General features: G+C 31.6%; 2 protein-coding genes across 5 annotated transcripts in view; one reads left to right on the top strand and one right to left on the bottom strand.

Moving 5' to 3' along the window:
- The window catches only part of LOC148601682 (cellular tumor antigen p53-like), a 54,184-nt gene extending 35,321 nt beyond the window's left edge, over window positions 1–18,863 (bottom strand). The window contains exons 1-2 of one of the 4 annotated variants that reach the window (XM_088555673.1): window positions 18,678–18,863; window positions 6,831–7,087 (exon numbers count right to left, since the gene is read on the bottom strand). In XM_088555673.1, the coding sequence (XP_088411799.1) occupies window positions 6,831–6,994 (164 nt within the window). In that variant the 5' untranslated portion in view covers window positions 6,995–7,087; window positions 18,678–18,863. Of the gene's footprint in view, window positions 1–645; window positions 786–6,830; window positions 7,088–8,509; window positions 8,645–18,677 lie in introns of those variants that run through there. The other 3 variants (XM_088555667.1, XM_088555668.1, XM_088555671.1) reach the window with 3 other exon arrangements.
- Window positions 1–26,218, top strand: part of LOC148601681 (WD repeat-containing protein WRAP73-like) — a 54,073-nt gene that overhangs the window by 15,673 nt on the left and 12,182 nt on the right. Inside the window, exon 8 of the mRNA XM_088555674.1 lies at window positions 15,511–15,645. Within this exon, the coding sequence (XP_088411800.1) occupies window positions 15,511–15,645 (135 nt within the window). The remainder of the gene's footprint in view (window positions 1–15,510; window positions 15,646–26,218) is intronic.

Genomic DNA, 26,218 nt, shown 5'->3' with positions numbered 1-26,218 from the left:
TGGGGTACCTGGGTACCAACAAAGTTGTTTTTTGGTTGTCTGCCAGTTGATGAAAATAAGAAGTCTAATAAAACCTATGTTTTCAACAAAGCTTCAAGTCATATGGCATTAGAAATGAGAATGGTGGTGGTAAAACACAATAAATGCACCAGCTTTTAACCTGAATACATAGAAAGAATTGATTTTGTTGTCACTTGAAATGTTGAATTATATGTTCTTGAAGAAAAAAAAAATAATTGCAAGCTTATTTGAGTACTTACCTACTTCAATGGGTTTTAATACAACTCCGTCATTTTATCAATGTTATGAGGTTTAGAATGCAAGAATGGTTTAATTACAAGGTACACCATACATAGAAAATTGCAAAACACCTGATTATAGAATTATTTAGGTTTATAGATGTATAAGGAAAGGGTTTTTACTTAGGTTTTAGAGCATATCATAGATTCTGTTTTTCTTACCTACATGCTGTTCTAATTTAAAAATAAAATTGCATGATTTAGTAATCAGAGCATATTTTATGCATCTTAATGCATGCTCCATGCATTCTTGAATAGTGATCATCGGAAAAAAAAGATAAGAAATCACATGCAAAATTTTATCTCAAGACTTTCGATGAAGTAATTCATGTAATAAGGCACTCACCTTCAAATTTTCTGTCATCAGTGAATATGTCGTCGAAGTGAAGCTTCATACAATAATTGCAGTGACAATATTGTCTATTAAAATCCATTCATTGGATAATTGTTTCAAAAATCCATGACCCAAAGCATGTACCCCTTTTTGAGAATGTAAACAAAAGTTATTTTGATACCAGATCAGTACAATTCAAATTTGTTTGACCTCTGACCTCGATCAATAATGTTATGAATGATTACCACTGTTTGATCTTCATGAATGAGAAATAGTGATAAAAGTTTAAATACATCCTTCGATTTTAAAAACGGTGATAAAAGACACTTGTAATATACTTCAAGAATTGTAAATGATATTGGCATAGAAAAATATATATTTATTTTGAAACATGATACTGTATTTGACAGGGTTTTAAAAAATGATATGATGTGATACACCAATATTTCCTTTGTCTCAGTTTGAGCAGTGATATAGCAAAATGATGATTTTATTTGCTAACCCCATTTATTGCTATCTGTAGCATTGATGCTAAGAAGGGATAAGACATTTTTTTAAAAGATAAAGGGTAGAAATTTCTGTACAAAGGATAACATTTACATTTTCTTGCCCATTATTGACACATTGTGATATACATGTACTGGTACCTCTCCTATAGGCTGAATATATACATTGTACTTGTTAGGGGAAGTCCCGGTGCTACCCTTCCCATATACTGAAATCAGAGGTTATAATAACAGTGCTCGCTAGTGAAATGATGTGTACATTTCTTGTTTTGGGCTAGTTGAGTCCTATAAAGTCTTCTATTTTTCTGGCTAGTTGTTGAGAATTTTGAAGGAAAGGACTGATGTAAGGACCCATACAATAAGTGCTACCCTTCCTAAATATAGAATCTGGATCCTTTTTTAACTCAGCCTAAGAGTGTACTGATGTATGCAGAGTTAGAAATAGTAGCCTGCCTGCCAATCCGAGACTGGCTATTTTGTGGCAGGGCTGGCTAATTTTAGCAAAAATTTATACAGCCATATAGTAAATATATTGAAAAATTCTATCCAGGACTAGTTAGAATTTGAGTGAGTTTCCTACCCTTGTGTATGTTTACTCATCCACACATACACCTCAGGTAGAGTTTTCAAAACTCACTATTCCTAATTCCTACCATAAACATAATCGAGGAGTATACACTTGTACACTATTAGGCCGAGTTGAAAAAAGATCCAGATAATTTATGTAGTTAGGCCAAAAAAAAAAAATATGATAGTCTTGTTTCCTGCTACGAGCAAAAAAAAAAAAAAAAAAAAATGAGTACGTATGTTTGGAAATCATTCCATTTTTCAAAAATATCTTACATTGAGTTAATGGGGAAACAATCTCGACTTTACCATGCTTGAGCCGTATTAGCTATAAATTGTTTATGGTAGGCAAAAAAAAAAACGGGATAAGGTACGGTAGCACGAAACATACATGTTTTTTTGCCTAAGTAAATTGTATAATACAACAGATAAAAGAAAAAAAAACATTAAACTGTTGGTTGGTCAAGACTTCAGTACAGGTCCAACTAAGGACCATGCAAAGAGTAATACATCTTCTTTATTTGTGTTAACTTTCTTATTATTTAGAATTCTCTCATGCTGTCCAATTAATATAAAACCACGAAAACATAAACATGATGAAGAAAACAGGATAGTTAGACTGACAAACAGATGACAAGTCGTATGTACAGAAGAAATAAATGTTATTTTTATTTTTTTATTTTATTTTTCATTAGGTTTAAACAGTTGAATCAATGCTATGTTCATTGTCGATGTTTGTATTTCATTTTTATAGCCAGAAAAGAATATTTTTAGATCAATGTATGTTGAAATGATTTTAGAATTAAGTAAGATTTTGTGCAAAGAAACACACTGTGAACATCAAAATAATTTAACATGAAACATGCAAAATTTGTTGATATAGGGAACATTAAAAGCAGAACTTTGAAGTTCATTGTATGTATAAAGTTCAAGATCAATGCCATACCTTTCCTGTTCATATAGACAAGTCCTTTAAAAAAAATAATAAGAAAAACTTAAAAAAGTTTACCAATAGAATAATGAAATTAAAAATTTTACTTTATTTCGGGCATTCTTTTATTGTACACTTAAATTTATATATCTTCACTGGCTAGTCTTATGATTAACAGGATGTATTAAGTATCAGAAAACAATATCATCACCTCCTGCATAGAGTGGATATGTAAATATCAGCATGATATAACGGTTGTACCATTATTTCACTTCCCCGTTACTTACTGTGTTAAATTCAGCTATTTGTAAGGCTCATGGCAAATTTTACATGAGTAAAGATGGTGCTGGAGGGGTTTCATTATAATGAAAACATATTACCTTAATTCTCATAAAAATATCAGCATACCTCATGTGACTTCCAAAAAAGAACAATAAAGTGAAAGTAGACAGGTGCAGAGATCACTACTTTCATTATGGAATTTAGCCATTTGAAGGGGCCTAGAGTTCTTATTCAGAATTTTTTTACCCTACACTGAATTAAGAAGTTGAAGTTTTTAGACTACTGCTGATTCAAGCAGCTTTCAGATGATACCAAGGTTGTATACCTCTACTAAATTAGGAAAATGGTAGTATGCAGTATTGGGACTACTTTATGTCATTCTGAAATATTTTCTTGTATGTGCAGGCTACTGGTTCCTGAAATAGTGGTATTACACCTATAACGAACTTCACAATTGTACTCTTGCTTCTCTTTATCAGAAAGAGTGTGATTATACATGTATATGACTTTCATAAACCATATAGTGTCCTTTTTTCCCCATGATTTAATATTTGCTATACTTGTTGTAGATACTAATAGCACTCCTAATAAGAATCATGCAAAATTTCATGGTTGGAAAGCCTATATATTTTTGTTTTTGATATTTGTTTTAAAATGTCATACTAAACAGAAAGTAACATGTGACTTTTCATATAACCCTTGTTCATAGGTGATAAAAGTTATATTATGTACTGTGGAATTCATAATTAAGGGAAGTAACTGTAAAAAGACTCTGAAATACCGTACAATAGAAACTATTGGAATCTCCATGAGCATTATCTCCTAGGAGCAGAGAGATTGAAATGAATGCAGCTTAATAACAAGAATAAAAATATGTAGCCTTTTTTTAGGTGTATCACATTTTACAGAATTCACATGATTCTTACTAAAGATGATGAAGTAAAAACATGTGAACTATACTCCAAAATATTAAGGGTTAATGCTTTTTATGCATATGTATGATATATATTTCATGGTCACGAAATTTATATTACAGTGAAATTAAAAAAATTACAATTTTGATGATAACGGAAACACAAAATTTTCAACTTGCAAAAGAAGAGCAACACAAACATGTAACGTGTATATACTAATTGTTTAGCTTGGGGACAAGGATTTAAATTTGATTTCTTTATCAAATGAAAGGTTCAGAAACAAAAAAAGATATCTTAAAGTCTTTGGAGTGTATTCTTTTCTTTTTATGGCATAATCATATCTTGATACTTTCATTTGAATTTTTTGTATACCTTTTTGCCTGAAAATTTCCCAATTTTACGCCCGACAATATAACCCCACCCCCTAAGAGTTCCACCAGTAGCACCTGTTCAAATTTCAGAAAAATAATCTAGGTGGTGAAATTAATTTGACATCCCCCTTTACCAGATCTATTACTCTGTTAAATGGCCCTCATATTAAATCCTGGACCTGCCTACAAACTATGTTTATTGTTGTAGGTATTTAAGTAGATAGTGTTAAACCTAACTCTTTCATTATTGTAAAAAAGTTCAATCTCAATGCAATAATAGAATAGAGTCAATTTTTGTTTGGGAAGAAGTTAATAAATTCATCTTGTTACACCCCATATAGACTGTTTTGAAGGAAGTTCGAATTTCTCTTTTCATTTTATGTAATTTTTTATAGAAAAAAAAAATTTAACGAATTCCTGGTTTATAAGGTTGCATGACTGATCAACGAAAATAAAACTCACAATATAATTTTTTTTTGGCACACTTCTTAATTTACATGACTGCGCTATAAATAAAGGATTGATTAGAAAAGAATATATTTATGTAGGTGACGGAGCTCAGGGCTGAACTCCTTGTGAAACTATGAATTAAATGCTCAGATAAACACCAGCGCACAATTCATGCCCTTAAAATAATTGAAAACTACTTAAGAATCTTGAAAAAAATCCTGAGAAAGCATGTTGTCGTGTTCATGAAAATGTCATGAGAGGTTAGAATTCAAAGCATTTTAAGGTTTTACTCGTATGATTTTAACAGTAACTTTATTCCATAATTTTTTTTATTTTTATTTTCTACAGATCCCTTAATTCAGTATAAGATCCCTGTCCCCTTAAAAGGTTTTTATTCTTGATCTGCAAAATGTTTCTTTATTTTTGCCTTTGTTCTTTCTCTGATGAAGGTCCATGGTAAGACTGAAACCAGTCTCGGTTTTCTTAAATATATATTCTAATATAGAGCAACCAGGGCTATCTCCTTCACAACAGAAGAGTACCGTCTTCATATACCATGTTTAAGGCCTTTATTATTTAGAAAAAAGTGCATAATTCAGATTTTGGGTTTTGTAATTGTAAGCAATGCATGAGAAATATTTGGTGACTTACCAATGTTAAACTTAAGCTTTTATTCATAGGGTAGCGATGAAGTGCATTTTGCAAAAAAAAAACATTGACAGATCCAAGGGGGTGGGGGAGGGGGGTGTATGTGATGATGTCATTGGTTTGGAACGTTTAACATATTGTAAAAAAATTGTTTAATAAGCTACTCAAATCCCTCCTTTTCTTGAACCCAGCTTTTCAAAATGTCTGAAAAAATATTCCTCAAATAATTAAGAGAAGCGAGGTCAAATTGATTGTCAATAGGAATTTACCGTTAACTTTATCCTGATCTTATTCATTGTGGACAACACTTTATAGAATTATAAGATTATGGTGTCATTGTGATCAACCAATCAGGTGTCTTATTATGTCCACTCCAATGTGACCAAATGACTAACAAAGATTATGTCAAAGAGAATTGTTTAGAAAATCTGGTATTACTTTATGGATTATAAAGAAATTTGGTACATTAATGTGGATCGGTATTTCAAAGAATATTTGGTTGACCTTGTATTTTTTCTTCCCAGTCATGGTTTCAGCAGACCGACACTTTGGTTCTTTCTATATCTAATTCTAAGTCCATCAACAAATTGCTAATATTATGCCGTTAAGACATTAACCTTGTACCCTGGTCCATACGTTTGTGGATGATTACGAGGGACTGAAGTAACTGTCCATTTAGTTCTTAAGTGCTTAGTCAGCATGATGCATTTACCCTTACATGTATATTCTTGCTGTCATGGAATTGTGTTTTTCTAAGGGTTGACTTCCATTTAAGTGACCAATGACAATGGTTTGATCTGTGTCTTGGCTCGTTTAAATGCACTCTATTTGCACTTCTCCATGTTTTTATTCATTTCTTAGAACTAGGTAAATGTTGAGTATAATTACAATGCCTTGGTGCTTGAAGGTAAATGCCTTTTGTGCTTTTAAAGGTTTCATAAAAGATAATTAACAACAAAGTTCTTTAATGCAAATTAAAGTTAGCAATTTGAAATAAAATCAAACCTCACATGCTATTTAGAACTGAGTTGTTTTAATTTAAACGAGTTAAGAGACAAAAATTTGAGTTGCTCATTGGCTTTTGTTACGTATTTGTATGACTTTAGTTACTTTATGTTCTTTGTTGTGTATGTCTGTTTTCCATGTCTGGTCTTTGTCCCTGGATTACATTCTTTTGATTACTGCTATAACCTTTGTTCCCTTGATTACTCTTTCTTTTAATTGCCACTGCTTGTAATAAATCAGTTAAAAATAGTTACGATAGGTACAAGGGTTTTGATGTAGCATTCATTACTTCCAGATGAGGAATTTGATGTGGTGGACCTTACTGTTGTCAATAGCTCAAGCTTTGTAGTACTAGACAAAGCTTGAAAAGAAATACCCCTCTTCAAAAATTTTTCATCCCCATTTTTTAAATCATAATAGTAAAAGATATAATTTGTTAATCAAGTCCAGCAAGATAAAAAAAAATTACTTGCATCATGTGGTAAAGTGAAAGTCAAATATGAAAGTAAAAATGTAAACAAACCTGCATCCTGGATTTTGATTGTATCCACAGTATGGTGGCATCGTGTTGCCATTTTGGTATCCTTGAGATCGTAAATAGTACATTCTTTGGTAGGCTTCAGGACGACTATTCCATATTGGCACTTGTGATGCGTTGTAAACTTCCCCGTTTGTCTGAGACGGCATTCTAGTAAAGTGTAATGGACGGAATCTACTCTCTAAATGGACGGAGTAACTAAAATTTACTTCTAATGCCGACTAACTATTGCTTCATCTAATCTAGAAATAAAAACATGGACGGAATTGATAAAAAATACACCACAAAAAATTGGTGGTCTATCGTTTTCTCACTTCATTTAGAATGTGAATAAAAAGAGAATAGGTACTCAGATTTATCGTGATCTTAAGGATATGGCTATGGTTGAGCGGATTCCTTTTTAATCTCAACATCTTTTTAAAAGTTGACGGGTGTAGTTTTCCCCCTTTAGGTAATGAAACAAGAGATAAGTAGCTTTGCCTCGATGGATTTTAATACATTTTTAAAAGATTTGTGTGTTCATTGTTAGGAGAAGATATTGTTAACTTCTAGAGCCATATATTTATTATTTTGATGAGAATGTTTTTTTTATTTTTAAAGGGACAACAGTATTAGACCTGATATTGTTATTTTAGGTGATGGAAATAGGCGTTAAAGTCAAAAAGGAAGAAGATATATTACTGTTTGTTGTATATATGTTTCCATGGCAACCATTAAAGATAAATACTGGGTACCGAAATTCCATTGTTCTTCAAAATAGGTTGAACAAAAATTCTTTAATAGTATTATAAAGGAAATTGCTTTTAGTCGGTATTTAAGTTACTTCCATGAAAAAGATTTGAATAATTTTGCTATTTGGTAAAATCTTTTGAAACTTATATACTTAAAATAGACCTTGAGCTAAAGGCAAAAACAAAATTGCCTTTTTCAAAGCTTTCAACAAAATGGAAAGACAAAATTTAAAAAATCATTCTCCAATGTAGGTCATTGGTTAGTGAATTTCTTAATTTTATAATTTCAAAAAACTTGTGAAACTTATACCTTGGGCTAAAGGCAAAAATGAAATTGCCTTACTTTTTCCAAGCTGTCATGGAAAGACAAAATTTAAAAAATTGTTTTCCAATGGAGCTCATTGGTTAGTGAAATTCTTGATTTTATACTTCAGCCAAACCCTGAATATCCACTTGCCAAATACGGTGACACCTTTCAAAATAGAATCCCTTTTGAAGTAAATAATTTGTTTGGTTTAGCCAATTTTTTCAGTATACATAGGTTCCGAATGCATTTAAATGGACTTATGAGGGTGTCTGGTTTAGACAGGTTACTGGTTTATTGGTGGTTTGGTTTAGAAAGGCTTCACTGTTACTGTCATTTAAATGTATCAAAGATATGCTGACCCAAAGACATATTTGGTAAAAATCTGTCTTGTGTTGCTAGTATTTTTTAAGCATCAAATTGAAAGCCAAGAGTCAGTTGACTTAAATAGCCTAGAGATGTCAGAGGTCAGTTTGACAACAATTTTAAAGTATCTTCAGGCAAAGTTCAGCCATTAGATGATATACAGTTGAATAATAAATAAAATGATACTTGAAAAAAATTAAAAACTATTAATTGCAGATATTATCCCTGAATTTTTCATATGTTTTGTGGATTTAAAAAATTACCTTGTTGTGAATTTCTGCAACTCCGGTTGTCACATTTGACATGTATGTTGTTTCTGGCATTGGCTTTTAATCGTTTTATAGATTCCATTTTATTGATTCCAGGAAAAAGCTAGTTTCATGTTATATATCCTGTTTCTTAAAAAGTAGATCAACATTTTCTTAAATCTAGTTTGATATATGCAAATGGAACTAAATGACTGGTTTTTATTTTTGATTGAAATTGATTGAATTTTAAAGTAAAAGTGAAATGTTTAATTTTGTTTTTATGGTTTAAATATAAAGAAATTTATTTGTAAACAAATTGCATCTAATTACAGTACACTTAAGTTTTCCATGAAACAGTTATAGGTTTATTTCCGAAAAACATCAGGACAGGATATTATACTCAAATCTTAGGAGTGGGGCTGTATTGCAATCACCTCATCCATCTGTCTGTCTGTGCACGTTCTTGTAACAGATTTCTTTCGCATTTGTCCAGGAGGTGACATTTTATGAGCAACTCAGGGAATGTTTCTTAAAAAGGAGAGGATGCTTACCCTACCGGTGCAACTTGTCCATGCTCTCGGTTTTTAATGAAGTCTGGGTTGCTCGTTAACTGTTGTTTCTTTGTATGTGTTATTTTGGTCTTTTCTTATTCTTTTTGGTGTATGTTATTTTCCCTATCTATTTTTTATCCCTGAAATATGTATCTTTGTTCCTTTTGCACAAATCTTGGTTCTTTCTATTGGAGGGAATGCTATTTGGTGTATTGCTTTTGTATGATGATTGTGCCATGCCTTCCCTTTCCAGGTTTGACAGAAATGGTTGAGGGGGTATTCTTAGCAGTACATAATGTGCAACATCTTGTTCATTTTAGTTTTCCACAACCTCATGATATTTTGAGAGGAGCTTTATATTGTTATGTGCTATCAAGGGATTTGATTTCAGGCTCAATTTCTTAATGCAAATCTTGTTTGAATTTTGACCATGCTGGAAGCAGAGGTATCCTTTTGTGAACTTTGTTAAAATTTTTCCTAGTTTAAGAAGTTAGATGAATTTCCTATCTTAGATGCCTGTAGTATGAAATTAGTTCTAAACATGATTGTTATACTGTATGGCGGGCTATTTTTATTTTTTTTTTTTGGGGGGGGGGGGTTGTAAAACTTTTGCTATTTCCAGATAAAAAGATATACCCAAAAATTTGGCAGATGCAAAGTGATGCACTATGTATTCAAGCCTAGAGTAAATGTTTGGCAGAATTTATATTGGCGTTTTCAGACTGCTAAGATGTGCCAAATTAGCACCCTGGAAATTTACATGCTGTACAATAATTAGAGATCTGGTTTACACATTAGTCAGGTTTAGCCTGGTGTTTGGTTTAGACAGGTTCTGGTTTTGTCATGTGTTTGGTTTAGATATGTGTTTGGCTTATACAGGTTTTGGTTTTAACATGTTTTTGGTTAAGACTGGTATAACATTTGTTTGGTGAAGACAGGTTCTGGTCTTGACATGTGTTTGGTTTAGACAGGTTTTGGTTTTGACAGGTTCTGGTTTTAACATGTGTTTGGTTTAGACAGGTTCTGGTTTTGACATGTTTTGGTTAGCCTGGTGTTTGGATTAGATAGATGTCTGTTATAGGCAGGTGTTTAGATTATACAGGTTCTTTTTTACAGTTGTTTGAGTAACACAGGAGTCGTGTTAAGATAGATGTTGGGTAATGACTTGTGTCTTGGTTTGGACAACAGTTGCTTTGATTATACAGGTATTTTGTTGACTGCTGTTTGGTTTTGACAGATGTTATGATTTTGTTTACTGAAAACAGTAACTTTAATTAGACAAGTGTTTGGTCATGGCATGTCCCTTTTTCTTCATGGGTTTAGTTTTGAAGGTTTTACTTTATTCTTTGACAGTTAAGATTTGAATGCAAATTAAGGAGGTAGACCTAGGGTAAGGGATATAACTCATGAAGTCAATGATATGTTTGTATGATATTCAATTTCACCAAAAGCTAACAAGCTTTCATTTGACACAGAATGAAATCAGTCTAAGTTACTTTGGTGCTTACATGACATTGATGTAAAATGCTGAATACAAACGTTCCGATGATTTGTAAGGGTTGTGTTCCTTACCCTAGGTCTACCTCCTTAATATGATAAATTATCATTCTAAAGTTTTTTTGCCCATGCCCATCTTGTAAAGACCTATAAATGTATCCTTAATGAATATGTTGTGTTTTCCTTTCAAATTGTAGTTTTCAGAAGCTACAAAAACTACTGCATTGAATTTATAAATTTGAAATTAATATTCAATATTCAAATTCCCTGAATGGCAATTTTGGAATTATGTCTATGGCAGTTGCTCGCACTTAACCTAAATGATATAACATATTTTCTGTTCTGTTTAAGTTAAAAACTGAAATTACTGAAGTTTATTAATATTGCCTGCTTTTTCTTTCTTTTCCTAGTGTCATATAATAAGTACAGTTTTTGATGCGAAACATCATAAAGTCGGTGACATAATGTACCATGATAAAAACGGCAATGATTGTGACCAATAACAATGAAAGGTAGTGCGTTGTCATCCCATGAAACTTATTTATTGGTCTGCACCCAGAGTTATTTGTTTTGCAAATTAGAAGTACATTGCTGATAATGTATAAATTTGTTTATACTGATTGATTGCGAAAGAAATTTTGTTGACTTGTGAAGTGCATGAGAAGTATTCATGTATGCGTTTTTTATCCATTAACTTTCATTTATTTATGATAACTTGAGTGAACAATTTTAAGACATTGTTCCTAGGGACATGGTGGAGGCCATATAGTTTTTGTAGATTATTACCCTACCCCCTCTGAAAACTTGAAAAACTATGACCTATGCTCACTAACTTGATACCCCCACTCCCCCATTTGATAACATGTACCTTTTATCCTCCATATTGATTAGGATCGATATAAAAAAATGGAGATGGACAATGGGAACATGTAATAAAGATTCTGTGAAAGTTATTTTTAATTCCATTCAGTGGTAAAGGAGAATTAATGGATAAGAGATGGGTCCCCCATGTATCTATATTCATAAATGACAAAATCCATCATTAGTTTTGTCAAACCCCAAAATTGTTTTGGATCAAACTCTAAAGTAGGAGTTGCAATGTAGGAACATGTAATAAAGATTCTGTAAAAATTTCATTCAATTTCATGGAGTAACAGATAAGGTATGGGTTTCCTTGTGTAATGGAAGGAAGGGAGTAAGGACGATAGAAGGACAAGCGAACAAACTCTATCATTGTAAGTATAATAAGGGCTTTTTTTTTAAAACATCATATTTCTAGGCTCTCTTTGAAATTTTGTAGAGTTACAGAAAAACTTGTCTAAACCAAACTTTAAGTACTTCTCTGTCTTAGAATTAGGCAAACTGTGTATATGGTGTGGCACAAGAAAAAAAAATCACAGATGTTTTATTGCATTTTCCAAGTATTTATACCTCGTAATCTCCAGAAATAACCACCAAAGTGTAATGTTTGCATTTATTAAGATATTGATATTTAGTTGAAATACACTATGGGAAAGAGTAATCAAGGGAACAAAGGTTATAATGGTAATCAAAGAGTAATCAAGGGAACCAAGGTTATAGCGGTAATCAAAGAGTAATCAAGGGAACCAATGTTACAGCGGTAATCAAAGAGTAATCAAGGGAACCAAGGTTATAGCGGTAATCAAAAGAATTAATCCAGGGACAAAGACCAGACATGGAAAACAGACATACACAACAAAGAACATAAAGTAACTAAAATCATTCCTACAAAGTAACAAAAGCAAATGAGCAACTGGGACTCCACTAAAAGCTGGGAGCATGGACCAGGTGCACCGGTAGGGTAAGCGTCCTCTGCTTTTCTAGAAACAAAAATGGCGGGAAAATTTTCACATACTTCTTTCTAATATAAGTTGCAAAAAATATCTACATCACTGATGCTTCAGGAAAATGTCCTCAATGAGAGTAAATGTGAAATATGGTAGATTCAACCTTTTCATAAGTTTTCTGATGTATTGAATATATTTGAGGCAAAAAAAAAGACCAATATGATGTGCCACCCATTGTCTAATTCTTACACTGAACTTAATTAAATTAGAAAGTTGTCCTCACCACACTCAGTCTCTGGACCTTTCAAACAGGTAGTAACAAGTTTAATGCATTTCGAAACTTCGTAAACTAAATGTTTGTCTTAATTAATATCATTCAGACCGACAGAAGTTCAGTAGTATGAGACAGATTAAGACTATTACAAATGAAAGATGAAAGCATTTTATGGACTTTTAAAAAACTTCCTAAGTTAAATGATTTCTTTGAATATTTTTAAAAATAAAAAAATAATTATAGCTATTTCTTACCATAGCTTATTGAATTAAACCCTAGAAAAACAAATATGTTTTGTTATCAATTTTATCAGGTCTCAAAACAGGATCCAAATTAAAATATTTTTGAATATTGATGACTATTTAATGCTAAGTTGAAATTTACACAACATGCTTATAATGGAATTTTTTTTCCAAACAGGAAGTATTGTTGATAGTTAATTTATTCTCTTTTGAAAAGAGTATTACTTTTTACTTTGCACTGACTTTTGGTATTTTTATGGTGGACAGAAAAGCTTGAAAAATTGTACCTGCGAAATTGTTTTTTTAACACTATGTAACGCTAATCATTTTTGAAACCATGAAAATTGATACTCGTATCAGGAAATATATTCACAACAGAGTCCATGAAATTTACCAACTATGAAAATTACTTCTTTAATAGTAATCTTTTTGGTACTCTAAATGCCATTTGTTGCTGGCCTGATAATGCATTACTCTCTAATTTCTAAAAAATGTTCACAGTTTCTGGGATAAGGCAGAAGTCAGAAACCCAGGCTTGGTAAAATGATGATCTGCCTGTAAAAAAATTCACTGACAAGCCTACCCATTTGAACTATTCTCCAAAATGTGATTTGGGCTTGTGGATAAAAAATACTATGGAGGCTGTGTTCACAAACATAGACACAATCGATGTAAAATCTACAAAAGTCCATCCAGGATACTCTTTTTAGGAGAAGAGGTTTGGTAGGGTTATGAGTTATTGAGGAAGTAGAGGTTTAAAACATGAGGATTTGTTAAATACCTCAGCTTCAGAAATAAACAGCATTTTACGACTTTTTTTCGCCATAAAAGTTCATTTTAACTAAAGACCATGTTTTTTCCATCCATCCTACAGATTTTCATGTTTTAAAATACAAAAAGATGCTTAAGCCTTATGCAGAGTTCAAAAAAACTTTGGTCTGAGGTCTGGGGTTTTCAATTTCTGGGGTGGGTCCATTGAAATCCAATTTACCTTGGTCCTTGAACCTTCATACTTAAATTTTTTTTAGGACATTATACTTTCTTCTGGAGTAATTTCATAAAGGATGTCAAAAAAGCTCCCAGAACAGTTACTCTTGGAAATAAATTTAAACCCATGGTGATATCTTAGTGAGTTTCACAAGTTGTAGCTCAGCACCTAAAAGTTACAAAAAATCTTAACCGATATTTAAGTGTTTTTTTAGGTATTCTGGTATAAAAGACGTGTTAAGTACACATGTACTCACCTTTAATTCCCAAACCAGTGTCAAAATAAACAAATTAAAACAATTTTCTGCTCCATCACATGTATATATTAAAAGATCAAAAACATGTAGATAGCTATTATGTAATGAAGGCTGTGGGGTAAATCAATATTACCATTTATGGTTCTCCCATACTGGTTTAATTATTAGCGGTGAAAAAAGGTTAAAACTATTATGTATAAAGAAAGTCTGTTTAAAATAATTAAAATAATATTATTGGTCAGGTCTGTCCTGACCTTATAAAGAGGTTAAAAACCAGTGGCATTGATTTTTGGCATTTAACTCAGTTTTGGAATGATTATGTGTTATACAATTGTTGGATGCTGTGTAAATAAAAGTTAAATTTTCTTTATCCTGTCAGACAATAATAATTTAACAAATAGTTCATGATGCTAAGGCTCATATGGCAATATATGAGTTGGTTGCTTGTCCCAAAAATTTATCTAGAGCAAAGTGATCATTAATTTTTATGGGAGACCAATCAGTCCATGTTTTGCCATTTGACCTGAAGTATCGTAAACTATTTGTTATATCATACTTTTCAAATGTTGTTAACTCTGGACTATTTATGTGGAAGAAAAGACCATATTATACATCACTTTTTAAATCATGATGTCATGTTCTTAATTTGAAAGTGAGTTGGTCCGTATAATTTCCCTAAGGTCCACCATGTGTTATATGGATTTACATATATATCTAGAATAGTAAAGAAATAAAAATAATCATGATAATAAAGTACGATATTGGTTATGATTCTTAATGCCTTCTAATATGTCCATGATTAAGATATATATTCTATTTTCTTATCTTGAACTTATGTAGATTTTTTGTATTTCTTGCTTAGGTGAAAACTTCAATTTATTTTGGCATTATGAAATTCTTGAAAAAATGAAAACACAAAAAGGTTAGGTTTGGACAGCTTATATCTGGTTTTGTTATCCTTAAAGCTTGAATTAGTATAAAATTGTATCATATTTATACTTTCCTTTTTCCTATACCCGGGATGTAACATTTTATGAGAAACTTGGCTAGTGTTTCTAGAGGATGTATCCCTACCGGTGCACATGGTTCTGGTTGATTATTTACTCTCGTTTCTTTGTACCATGTTGTTTTGTTATTTCATGTTCTTTGTTGTGTGCGTCTATTTTCCCTGTCGTTATCCTTTGATTATATTCTTTTAATAATAATTTGAAACCTCACTATTTCTTCACAGAACTTTGTATGCATATTTTTTTCATAAAATACAGGTTGACCTAAGAATCGGGCAAATGAGAGAACATCAACAATACATTATAACGTTTTGTCAGCTTTCTACAATTAAGAATGCCTTAAGAAAAGCCTCTTTCTTTCAGTGTTATAATTTGTTTATTTCTTTTTTTCAGTATAAAGTATTACTGTATTCAGTTGATGGTAGATGTCTGTCCAAGTTCAGTGCCTATGAAAATGCCCTTGGAGTGAAAAGTATTGCCTGGTCCCCTACAAGTCAGTTCTTAGCTATAGGGAGCTTTGATGAAAAGGTAAATTATTTGCAAGCTACTGGTTTTTGTTGGAACCAGTTTTCTGTGATTTAATATTTTAGAAAGATTGTTTTACACAGTCGCTCATTTTACCATTAATATTAAAAAGAATATTCAAAAACTTAAAGATGTAACATTTCAGCAGTTTTTGTTGAAACTGAAAAAAAAAAGAAAAGAAAATTGAAGAATTAATTCATAGCTCAGTCAAATATATCTATATATAATTTTTTTTTCCATTTCACAAATTCAATTTGGCTTAAACATTTTGATTTAAAGTACTCATGAATTAAACAAATTTTCCATAAAAATGAAAATACAAGATACCCCCCCCTTTTGATTTGAAAGAAATGGGAAAGTAATGTACAATTTTTTCCAGTGGTAATTAAAATATACATTATAGTAAGTGCTATTTTATGAAAAAGAAATAAATAATTGAAAGTAAGAAAAAAAATAATCCAAAGATTGAGATATTGTTAGTTATTATCAAGAGAATGAATGAATCAGTGTAACAGTTTAAGAATTATACTAGTATTATTTCAGATTAGGTTAAGCCCAGAAGGGCTTAAGCCAAAGAACTTCACATTAAGCCCTGGACAATATAGATGGCAACTTTACGAGTTAATCGTTTCAAGACATAGATTATCTGTCCATTTCAAAAGATTCTTGCGGAAACATTTTATACAAAATAATGAGTCAATCACAGAAAATAGTTTAACAATTTAATGCTCTGAGTAAACAACAGTTGACATAAGAGATGGCTTTCCTGAATGCATGTATACATGTATTTTGTTTTATTAGTTTAAAATCGTTAGGTGATAGCTTTGTTTACAGTTAGATTATAGCGGCTGCATGAAATGCTTCAGGCAGTTACACCTTTTGTTGAGGACAATATTAGGGGATACTTCCAAATTTAATAGTATCAGTTATGTTTGAAATAACATTATCAGCCACATAGGTGTTAAGGATTAAAATGGACACAGATCCATTCTTCACCTGCTATAATGTTTTGAATAAAAATGTGAAAATTAATGATAGTATCTTCTTTGACACCTAGAAAGAATGTCTCATACATCAACTTTTCATATACATATTGTTTGCAAAATTTTTTCGTAGATTTGAAAATAATAAAGTTTAAATAACAGTATCAAGCTGATAATTTAAGGAGGCCTATCAGGTTTTTAAATTTATGATAAAAAACAGTAGGATTTTGTTACCAAAAATTAAATCCACGTGGTTCATACGTGGCGAGCATCATTTTTGGGAGTTTGCCGTTAATTAAATTTGATTCATATGTTAATTTTATCTATATCTTCTATGTTTTTTCTGACAGTTTCAATATCTTTGATATTTTTGTTAAATTTCGACACAAAGTGGTGTTGAGTTTCGTTTGTAAAATTAGCTGAGTAATTTATGAGGATCTTCTTTTAATTGAATGCAATTATTATGGTAATATGGAAGATGTCTTTACAGTGTTTCATGCAAATCAATCGCATCACAGTGTCATGTAACAGTTGTAAAAAAAAATCAAAGAATTTTTAACGGGGGACTACAATTAATTCTAATTGCTTCATATGCTAATGCAGACAGTGTCGCTGACTTTGGGGCATCATGTTCAATGTCGGACAGGTATTGTGCAGAACATTTTCAGTACATCAACATTGTACTGACCTATATGATTAGGTGTTAATAACTGTTGTAGTTTTTGAAATATGATGCTGTAAATGATATACCACACGCGACAGATGAATCCTTATGAATAGTTTATCATCAATTATATAGTATTGTTGGCATTTAAAAAAATAAACCAAAATAAGCATGTCTGCCCTTGAAAATATATGATGTAGGAATATTGGAAGGCTTTAAGATTTCTTGGAATTTCCTGTTTTTTGGTTGTGATGGAATCTGGTCATGGCTGTAGAAGTTTGGAAAAGGGGTGTGTTTCAAGACTTTGATGATTATTTTTTGTCCAATTGAAGCACAAATTCATGATAGCTTTTTTCCAAAGAAAAGGGGCTTTCAAGCTTATGAAACACCCAATTTATTCTGCCAATAAATTAAACATGCATATCGAATAGCAGAAAATTTTCGTGTCATTCTAATTTTTGCTATATTCTGAAGGTTTTTGGTATTGCTGAATAAAAACTCACCAAATTTAAGTCCAGATACTTTACATGTAATTTTTATTCCATTTAAACAGAAGACAAAAATTTAATATCCACATTTATAGAGCAAATTGCTAATTTGACACTTGGTGAAAATTACCCTCATTAAAATTTCAGTATTTAACATTGTTTTCATTTAGTACCCATCAATGTCATTGTTTGAGTGCTATTATTTTTCACTTTTTTGAAGTGTAAATTAAGAAAAAAAGTCTTTCTCTAAATTCAATTTATAGACTGTGTCCATGCTTTTTTTTCTCAAATCTACCGATATATTCATTAGGGCAGCACCCTTACAAGTGCAGGTAGTATTTGCTGCATGTTCTTTGAACTATCCTAAGAGATGGTTCACTTTGAACCATTGGGTTACTGAAGCATTGTCATTTAGTTCACTGTTATGGCAGGAAGTGGGTTTGGTATAATATCAGTTGTAACACCTGAATTATACCAAGACATTTTAGCAACTTTTAAGTGTCTGTCCCTGTAAGAATCAGGCAGTGGGTGGGACATGGTATGAAAAGAAATCCATCATTTTGATAGTGTAATTTGATCATTTGCACCATCAAAATTGAGGAAAACAGACAAGATTTTCCATATCATGCTGGACCATTGAGTAACAGTTTCATTGAAATGCACTGAAAATGAACATTTCAAGGGCAGGTAACTGTGTCAAAAACCTCTTTTTTTCTAAGATTTTGTTGAATAATTTCTTAACAAATTCAATGTTGCAGAGATCAACCATGGGGTTTTGACATGCATGTTTCTGATTTTCCCCATTTTGCCTGATTCTTACAAACACTTACACCTAAGTACTTTCCATGCTGAAATTTTTCACGTATTTGAAAATTTTAACATGACAAAAATCAAACTTACTGTCTATGCATTTGGTATCTTTTCCAATCTTTGATTTAAAAACAAGAGTATCTCCTGATCTCTTCTTATTACTGTGTTACTTATCACACTCTATAACTCAAAGTCCCACATTTTGTAATAGTCCTGTTGAAGAAGTCATCGTGTTCGACGAACGAACCCTAAAAAGTTAGCAATGTTTATTGAAACAGATAATACATTACAATGACAAGTATTTGTACTGCTGTAATTTTGGTCAAGTAGTTGTTATCTTGATATAACTGTGGACTGTGCTCCCTTGGAAAAGATAGAGTCCAGGGCTTCTAGTTAATCTTTTCTTTGGAGACTGCGGTGTAATGAGATTATCCCTGTACAATTTTGTCCAGCTTTACATATATTATGAGGGTTATAGCTAAAAGTGTAGGGGAGCTTTGTTGTTATGATGTGTAAATCATTCATGTTCTGAAGGCATTTTCTTGCAAATAACTCAAAAACGTTTGCCTTTAGCAAAATATTAGCAGAGTAATATTGCTCAGCATCAAGAGACCGATCTTTGTTAAAATTTTCAAAGTGATTTGTCAACTAATGTAGGAGTTGTGGCCCCTGAAACATTTTTTTTGGGCATTTTTGGCATGTACAACTTTGAAAATCTTCTCAAAAACTGTTTCACAGAATTCTATGAAAGTTGACATATTTGTTTCTTAGGATATCCCACACAAAATTTTCTTTTGGATTTTTTATCTGTGAAAAAACATGGCCACAATTATTAAAAATAAAACATAGGGGTCAGAAGGCAGTTTTTGCAAATAACTCAAAAACTGTTGACTTTAGCAAACATTTTTGCAGGTAATATCGTTCAGAATTGAGGGACCAACCAATGCCGAAATTTTCAATATGATTCGTATACTGATGAAGTTACAGCTCCTGAAGCAATTTTTATAATTTTAGTTTTCCACAAGTACAACTTTGAAAATCTTCTGGGAATAGATGTGGCTGCCTATACTAAAAACAGAACATAGGGTTAGGAAGACAGTGTTTTGAAAATAATTCAAAAACTGTTGCCTTTACAAAAATTCTGGTTCAGGTCATTAAGATGCTATTGAAGCATTTCCTGCATTTGACAATTCAGTTTATATTAACTTAGCCTGTCTCATTCCTCAAGTTGTTCAAATAAGCAAATAGCTGACAAGGTGAGCGATTCAGGTGAGCCTCTAGTTACCTGATATATACAATGAGTTTCTTGAAAAGTAGAAAATGCTTGTATAGGTGCAATAGATGCTTGATCCAAGTTTATTGTGTTAAAGACACCATTTACCCTGTAGTACTTGTACTTCAAAATCATATCTCTATCTTTGTTTCTATTTTTAAAATGCTCATCTTTGGAGCTCCCAGTTTTTTTGTGCAGTTATAGTACCTATTTTTATTTAGAATTCTGTGTGTTTTGTTTTCAGTTTCTTTGTTATTTGTTATTACACCAAAGTCACAATGAAAATTGAGGCATTAAGAGGTTGTCCATGTAAAAATCAGGCAGATCCTGTGATAAGGGTGGTTCACTTTTTCCCACTGATTTTATTGTTCCAATGTAATGTATATATATCATATGTATGTCAAGAAGGGTTAAAATTTATTTTAAATCGGCAGTGGATGGCTCAGAAAATGATTTAAAAGTTCCATATTAAAGAAACCAAATTTTGCTCAAATTAAAGAGTTATCTCCCTTCTTCAATGAATTTCAATGCTTTCTTTGTTATTTATTTCTCTTTATCGTTAATATAGATCAAAAACCAATTTTCCACTTTGAGAAAGGATGTATTTGTGATATGAAATAGGTGAATTTTTTTTTAAAAAACAAAATTTGTGATATGTTACTCACTGCCAGGTTTTTGTATGGACCCCCTCTGAATGTTGTATTGTTTTCCTTCTAATATTCAGCAAGGAATAGATATCCTGACTTCTTATATACATAAACAATTCTTTTGATGTTGAAATTTTTGAAAATACACTTTACCAGATGCTTGCTGTTGTTGAGCAAACTTTAAGTGTATTTATATTTTTTTCTTTATTATTTTCTTAGCTTTCAAATGTAATGATAAAGATGAGTTTACCTATATGTGCACTTATTTGAATGAAAAAAGAACAACCCCAAAAAAAACCAAAAACGAAGAAACATGAAGAAACATACTGGTAATTATACATGTGGTGTACTAGAAAACCAACTGCAACATGGCTGTATGAACTATTTGTACTAATAAAATGATTTTTCCAAATGTTTTATTGGTTCTATTTATAAATTAGCACAGGATGTTTCTTTGTAAAAAAAAAAAAATGGTTACGCAATAGTGTTCATGTATAAGATCAAATAATCAGTTTGTACAAGGCTGAGATACAGTTAATAAATATGGTTTACTTTTTAAACAAATTGTATAAAAGACTTGATTTTTAAGTAAATTCAAGTACGATATTTTACCATAAACTGGTAAACGTTAGTTTTATATGTGAAAGATGGTCCCCTGCTTTGAATTATGCTTTTTTTAAGTTCTTTATAGCTGGTATTTTTAGGGATTTCAATACCAGGTGTTAATCAACAATTAAAACAGTGCCTATTTAATGCAAACTTACAGTTTCAGTGTGAAGGTATATATACTGGTAATCAGGGATGATTTTCTTCCGTTTTTTTAGGGGAATTCCCCATTTTTGAATCTTGATTTTACCATTATGATTCTTTTTTCCATTGTATATTTACTTCCGATTTGCCAATTTCTGCTTTGTTGTAAAATCATCCCTGATATAATAGACCTGGAGGGGGGATGTTATATGTGTGTATGTGTGTGGTTACTTATATAAGTTATGATATGAGACATGCAGCAAATTCAGATCAGGATTTCATCTAATCCCATCCCTGTATGTGTCCAGATAATATTTTTTGTTCTTGATTACATTCTCTTGTATTTAACTGTTAAATGTTTCAGATAATTTCCATCATAATTTTCGTCTCCTTGGATAATTTTGTGTCTCTTTGGCCAAAACATTTAAAGATTATTTTTTTTACTCACATACTTAAAAATAGAAGATCTCACTGGAAAATGAATTGCCTTATTAGAACTTTCAGCAAAAATGAAGAAAATTTTTTTTCTCAATTAAATGATCAATTTTTTAAATTTTTGATGATATGTAGGTGGACAGCTACTTAAATGGATAAAAACAGATGATTTTTTTAAACAGAACAGAAAGTTGGTCTACAATCGACCTTAGCGATATTGATACTCTATATTTATGACCTTTTAATTCGCAATGTCACTTATATTAACTAGATTTTTTGTTTATTTATTTATTAGATTACTTTAAGTAGTGTATGGGACTTCCGAGAAATTACTGATTATTTGTTATAGATACCATCATAGATAAGTTTTACCTATTTATTCAGGTGATAACATTGATTTTGACGGCCCTTGTGTTGTTATCATGCTGGCCATACCAGTGTTGGCGGGGACCTGAGGTTTAGTTCATTTAGTTTATTGATATAATTGAGTAAATCGAAGTCCACGGTATGTTAGTATACAGTTGTAGAAATTGTTACTTAGGTAACGAGAAATTTTGTAAATGTTTAAGTGTGAGTATTTGTAAGAATTGGGCAAAATGGGAAAAATCAGAGACATACATGTCAAAACCCCATTGATCTGACATTAAAACACACTCAAGGATGCTGTCTTTATTTGAAAAGACCATTATTTGATTTCTGCATCATTGGATTTGCTCAGAAATTTTTCAATAGAATCTGAGAAAAATGAGGTTTTTGACAGAGTTATCTGCCCTTGAAATGTTCATTTTCAGTGCAATACAATGAAATTATAACTCAATGCACCAACATGATATGGAAATTTTTTTCAGACCATGTTTCAACCACTGCCTGATTCTTACAGAGACTGACACTTAAGGGTTAAGTTGGTTTTGTCCATTTTATGTCACGGCAAAATAATTGTTTGGATCTCAAGGTTTTAAAAATTAGACTTAGTATAAGGGCAATTGCCAAAATTGCCAAAAAAAAATGAACATATCTAAAATGGCAACTGAATGTTAGGTACAGCCTTCATTGCATTTATCTGCCTGTCCATCCATCCTTAATTCGTTAGTCCGAATTTCCTTGTAGTTTTCCTGGTTTCAAATTGATGGATTGATTTCAGATTTTGTACTTGGCTTCATATGTATGGGGCATATATTATTAACTTCTGTATGAATGTGATACATGTAACACTAAGGAAAACAATGCATACATTCTTATGTTTGTTTCAAATATATTTATTCTGTAAGCCTAATCATTGATTTAGTATTAAGCTTAGTAAATTGATCAATTAAATAAGGTTCCAGACATCTGCTAAGAATTTTGACCCTCGATTAATACTTAAGAACTGTCAAAATCCCTAAAAGTGTGAACAGGACGTTATAGCCAGATTTGTGTTTTTGGTTCAACTCAGGTTATCACTGATTTGCATTGAATTATGCAGCTATGTGTTGGGAACACATTTAAGATTCATTAGGCATTGTAAAAAATCACTGAAAACTAACACATTAGGGCAGTATAAGGTCTGTATGACGTCTGTTAATGTGACATATCACATTTGACAAAGTTTTTAAATTTAATTCGAGAATTGAAACTTGAATAATTTCAGTATATGGTGTTAGCTGTATTTAACTGTTTATGATCAGATCTTGGTTTTAACTTACTTCTCAGTTGCTTATGTGTTTTAGGTCACAAAAACTACATGAAACTGCTGCTCATGACATTGGATATTTTCTAGAGCAGTTGCGATCAATTGTTTGATTTTTAATGTTTGAAGAAAAAGAGGAGATGAGGCAGTAAGCTTGTTGAATGGCCCTGAATTTTGAAAACTATTTTAAACACTGGATTTGTTATATACTTGTAAGATGTGAAGGGATATATTAACACCACCTTGTGTCTGTCTGTCTGTCTGTCTATTAAATCTTTGTAAACACTCTAGAAACAGCATTCTTAAACATTTTTTTTTTCAAAATTTGGTACAAACTTGTTCCTTTTGGTCAAAAACTGTGGCCAGGGTCAATGCCACTAATGGTGATGGGATTCTAGCATCTTCTTGTTGCCTTTGTGATTAAAGTATCAGAAATGATAGTATTACACAATCTTGAACTGATTTTGCAATAAATGTGTGCCATCCTTTCTCATAGCAAGTTACATGCAATTTACTACCAAGAGGCTCCCAGGAGCCTGAATCGCTCACCTGGTGGAACTTTGCCTTTCAAGGGCAATAAATTTAACAAGAAGTTGTTTTGACTCAAGAAGACTTTGGTAGGACTTATCATAAGGATCATTTCAGTGATTGAAAGTTTCTTTCTATCTATCATAGTGTTTGAGATATTGACTGAAAACCGTTAAAAAAAACAAACCAAAAAAAACCATAATTTTTCCCTTTTCAAGGGCAATATCTCTAACAAGGAGTCGTCTGACAACATTTATCCCTGGAGATTTATGTAGTCCTAATAATAAGGATCATTTCAGCTATTGAAAGAATTTGGCTAAACCTGTCGAGATATATGCAAAAAACTACTGTCTGACCCCTATGTTCTATTTTTAGTAACAGCGGCCATGTTTTTCGACAGATCAAAAATCCTCACTTCAGTTCTATGCAGGATACCCCAAGGAACATACATATTAAGTTTGGTTCCAATTGGTCCAATAGTGTCTGAGGAGAAGATTTTTGAAAGAAATACATTAAAAAGTGCTATACCAACTGAACTACAGCACCAATCTTGGAATTTTTCTATGTTGCTTTGAAGTAACACTTCTTAAAGTAGTATTTAATTCAAATGTTTTGTTGTTGTTGTGTTAACTGATTGTGTTATTAGTATAAAATACTGGTATTGTAAAGTTCATTTTGTAAAAACAAACCATATGGTGTCAGAAACTTAATCAAAATCAAATTCAAACATCTGCAGTTATATTAAGCTGTGCCTGTGGAACCTTTGATATATCATTTAGACAATTCTTGGTCATGCTGTCCCAATTCCTTCCATGGTTTATTTCATGAAAGTGTTAAAAACAAGAAGTTATCTTTGCTGACAATTTATTGGTTGCATTTTAGACCTTGACGTCAAATTATTTGTCATTAGTTGTCCACCCTATATTGATACGTTGGATTTTTTTGGGCATTTTCAACAAAAGATGATCTTCAAGAATTAATAAGGGAGAGATCTAATTATGATATGTAAACTAACTTTCACTTACATAATATGTGTACCATCCACAAACTATACTGCTAAATTAGAGGCCCAAGCTGCAGAAATTATCTCACCAGATTGCATTTAAAGATTTCCATTACTATTTCATTTGGTATACTGATGTGGGACCATCTGACATTTTATTTAAAGAATTTTGTTATTTTTTGGAACAATGGCTTTTCTCATGGGAGGAATTTTTTTTTTCATTTTTGGGTTTTCTAATTTTCCATTTTCAAGTTGTGTGCCTTGTGACTGAGAAAATAGAATAAAGACCTTCAGAACTGCTATGTGTTTTAGCCCAGTTTTTTGCGATATTGATAAAAAAATTGTGAAGTTACAGGACTTAAAAAAAAACCCTTAGATCTCATCAGGGTTGGAGACTTTTAAGCAATTTTGATACAATATTGTGCACATTTACCCACCTAAGTTGAAATTGTGAACAAAACTGAAATTTAGGGCAGAGTTTCTAGCATTATGTGTTATTTTCTTTTTTCTTCCAATTTGGCTGAATTTCACCTAGTGAAAATCGGGTTATAGTATGGTGAATGCAGGTCAGGCATGCGAGCAGGGAAACTATTTATCTTTTAAGCTATGATAATTAGTATGGGCTCTCATTATGCATGAAAATGTTCCATGCATCATCTATTATGAAAATCATTGTTATGTGGCCTTGACATTGATCATGTAATTGTTTTATTTTCTGTGAAATTTGTTCCGATACTTGCCTTAAATATTTATATCTGCTAATGTCAATGTCTTCTTTGGGATTTAAAATTTAGAAATTTTATTTTACTTTTTAATAATTGAATCGGGATAATATATATATGAATATACACCATGTTACTTGTTTATCAACTATTCTCAAAAAAGAATAGAGTGTTAATTGGGAAGAAGAGGAGTGACTCCTTGAAAAGAAATTAATTAACTGTATTTATCTTGTACTTTAAGCCAATAAAAAATTCTTATTAAGGAGGTAGTCCTAGGGTAAGAGACACAACACTTAAAAACCATGGGAACGTTTGTATTCAGCATTTTACATCAATCTCATATAAGCATCTAAATTACTTGGATTGATTTCATTCCGTTTCAAATGAAAGCTTGATAGGCTTTGGTGAATTGAATATGATACAAATATTTCACTGATTTCTACCTCCTTAACATAAAGATTATAATATAACTGGTGGTAGATTTTTTTGTTTTGTTTTGTTTTTGGGAGGGGGAGGGGGGGGGTCCAATGCCTAATTTATTGGAAAATTTTGTTGTTCTTGTGCTAAATTTGGACAAAAAAAGTGGAAACAATAACCAGAATTATCC

This window comes from Perna viridis, chromosome 12 (assembly GCF_037379345.1).
Source record: "Perna viridis isolate PV_CMFRI_1.1 ecotype Kerala chromosome 12, ASM3737934v1, whole genome shotgun sequence".
Lineage (NCBI taxonomy): Eukaryota > Metazoa > Mollusca > Bivalvia > Mytilida > Mytilidae > Perna > Perna viridis.
This window is presented reverse-complemented; position numbering and strand designations above follow the sequence as displayed.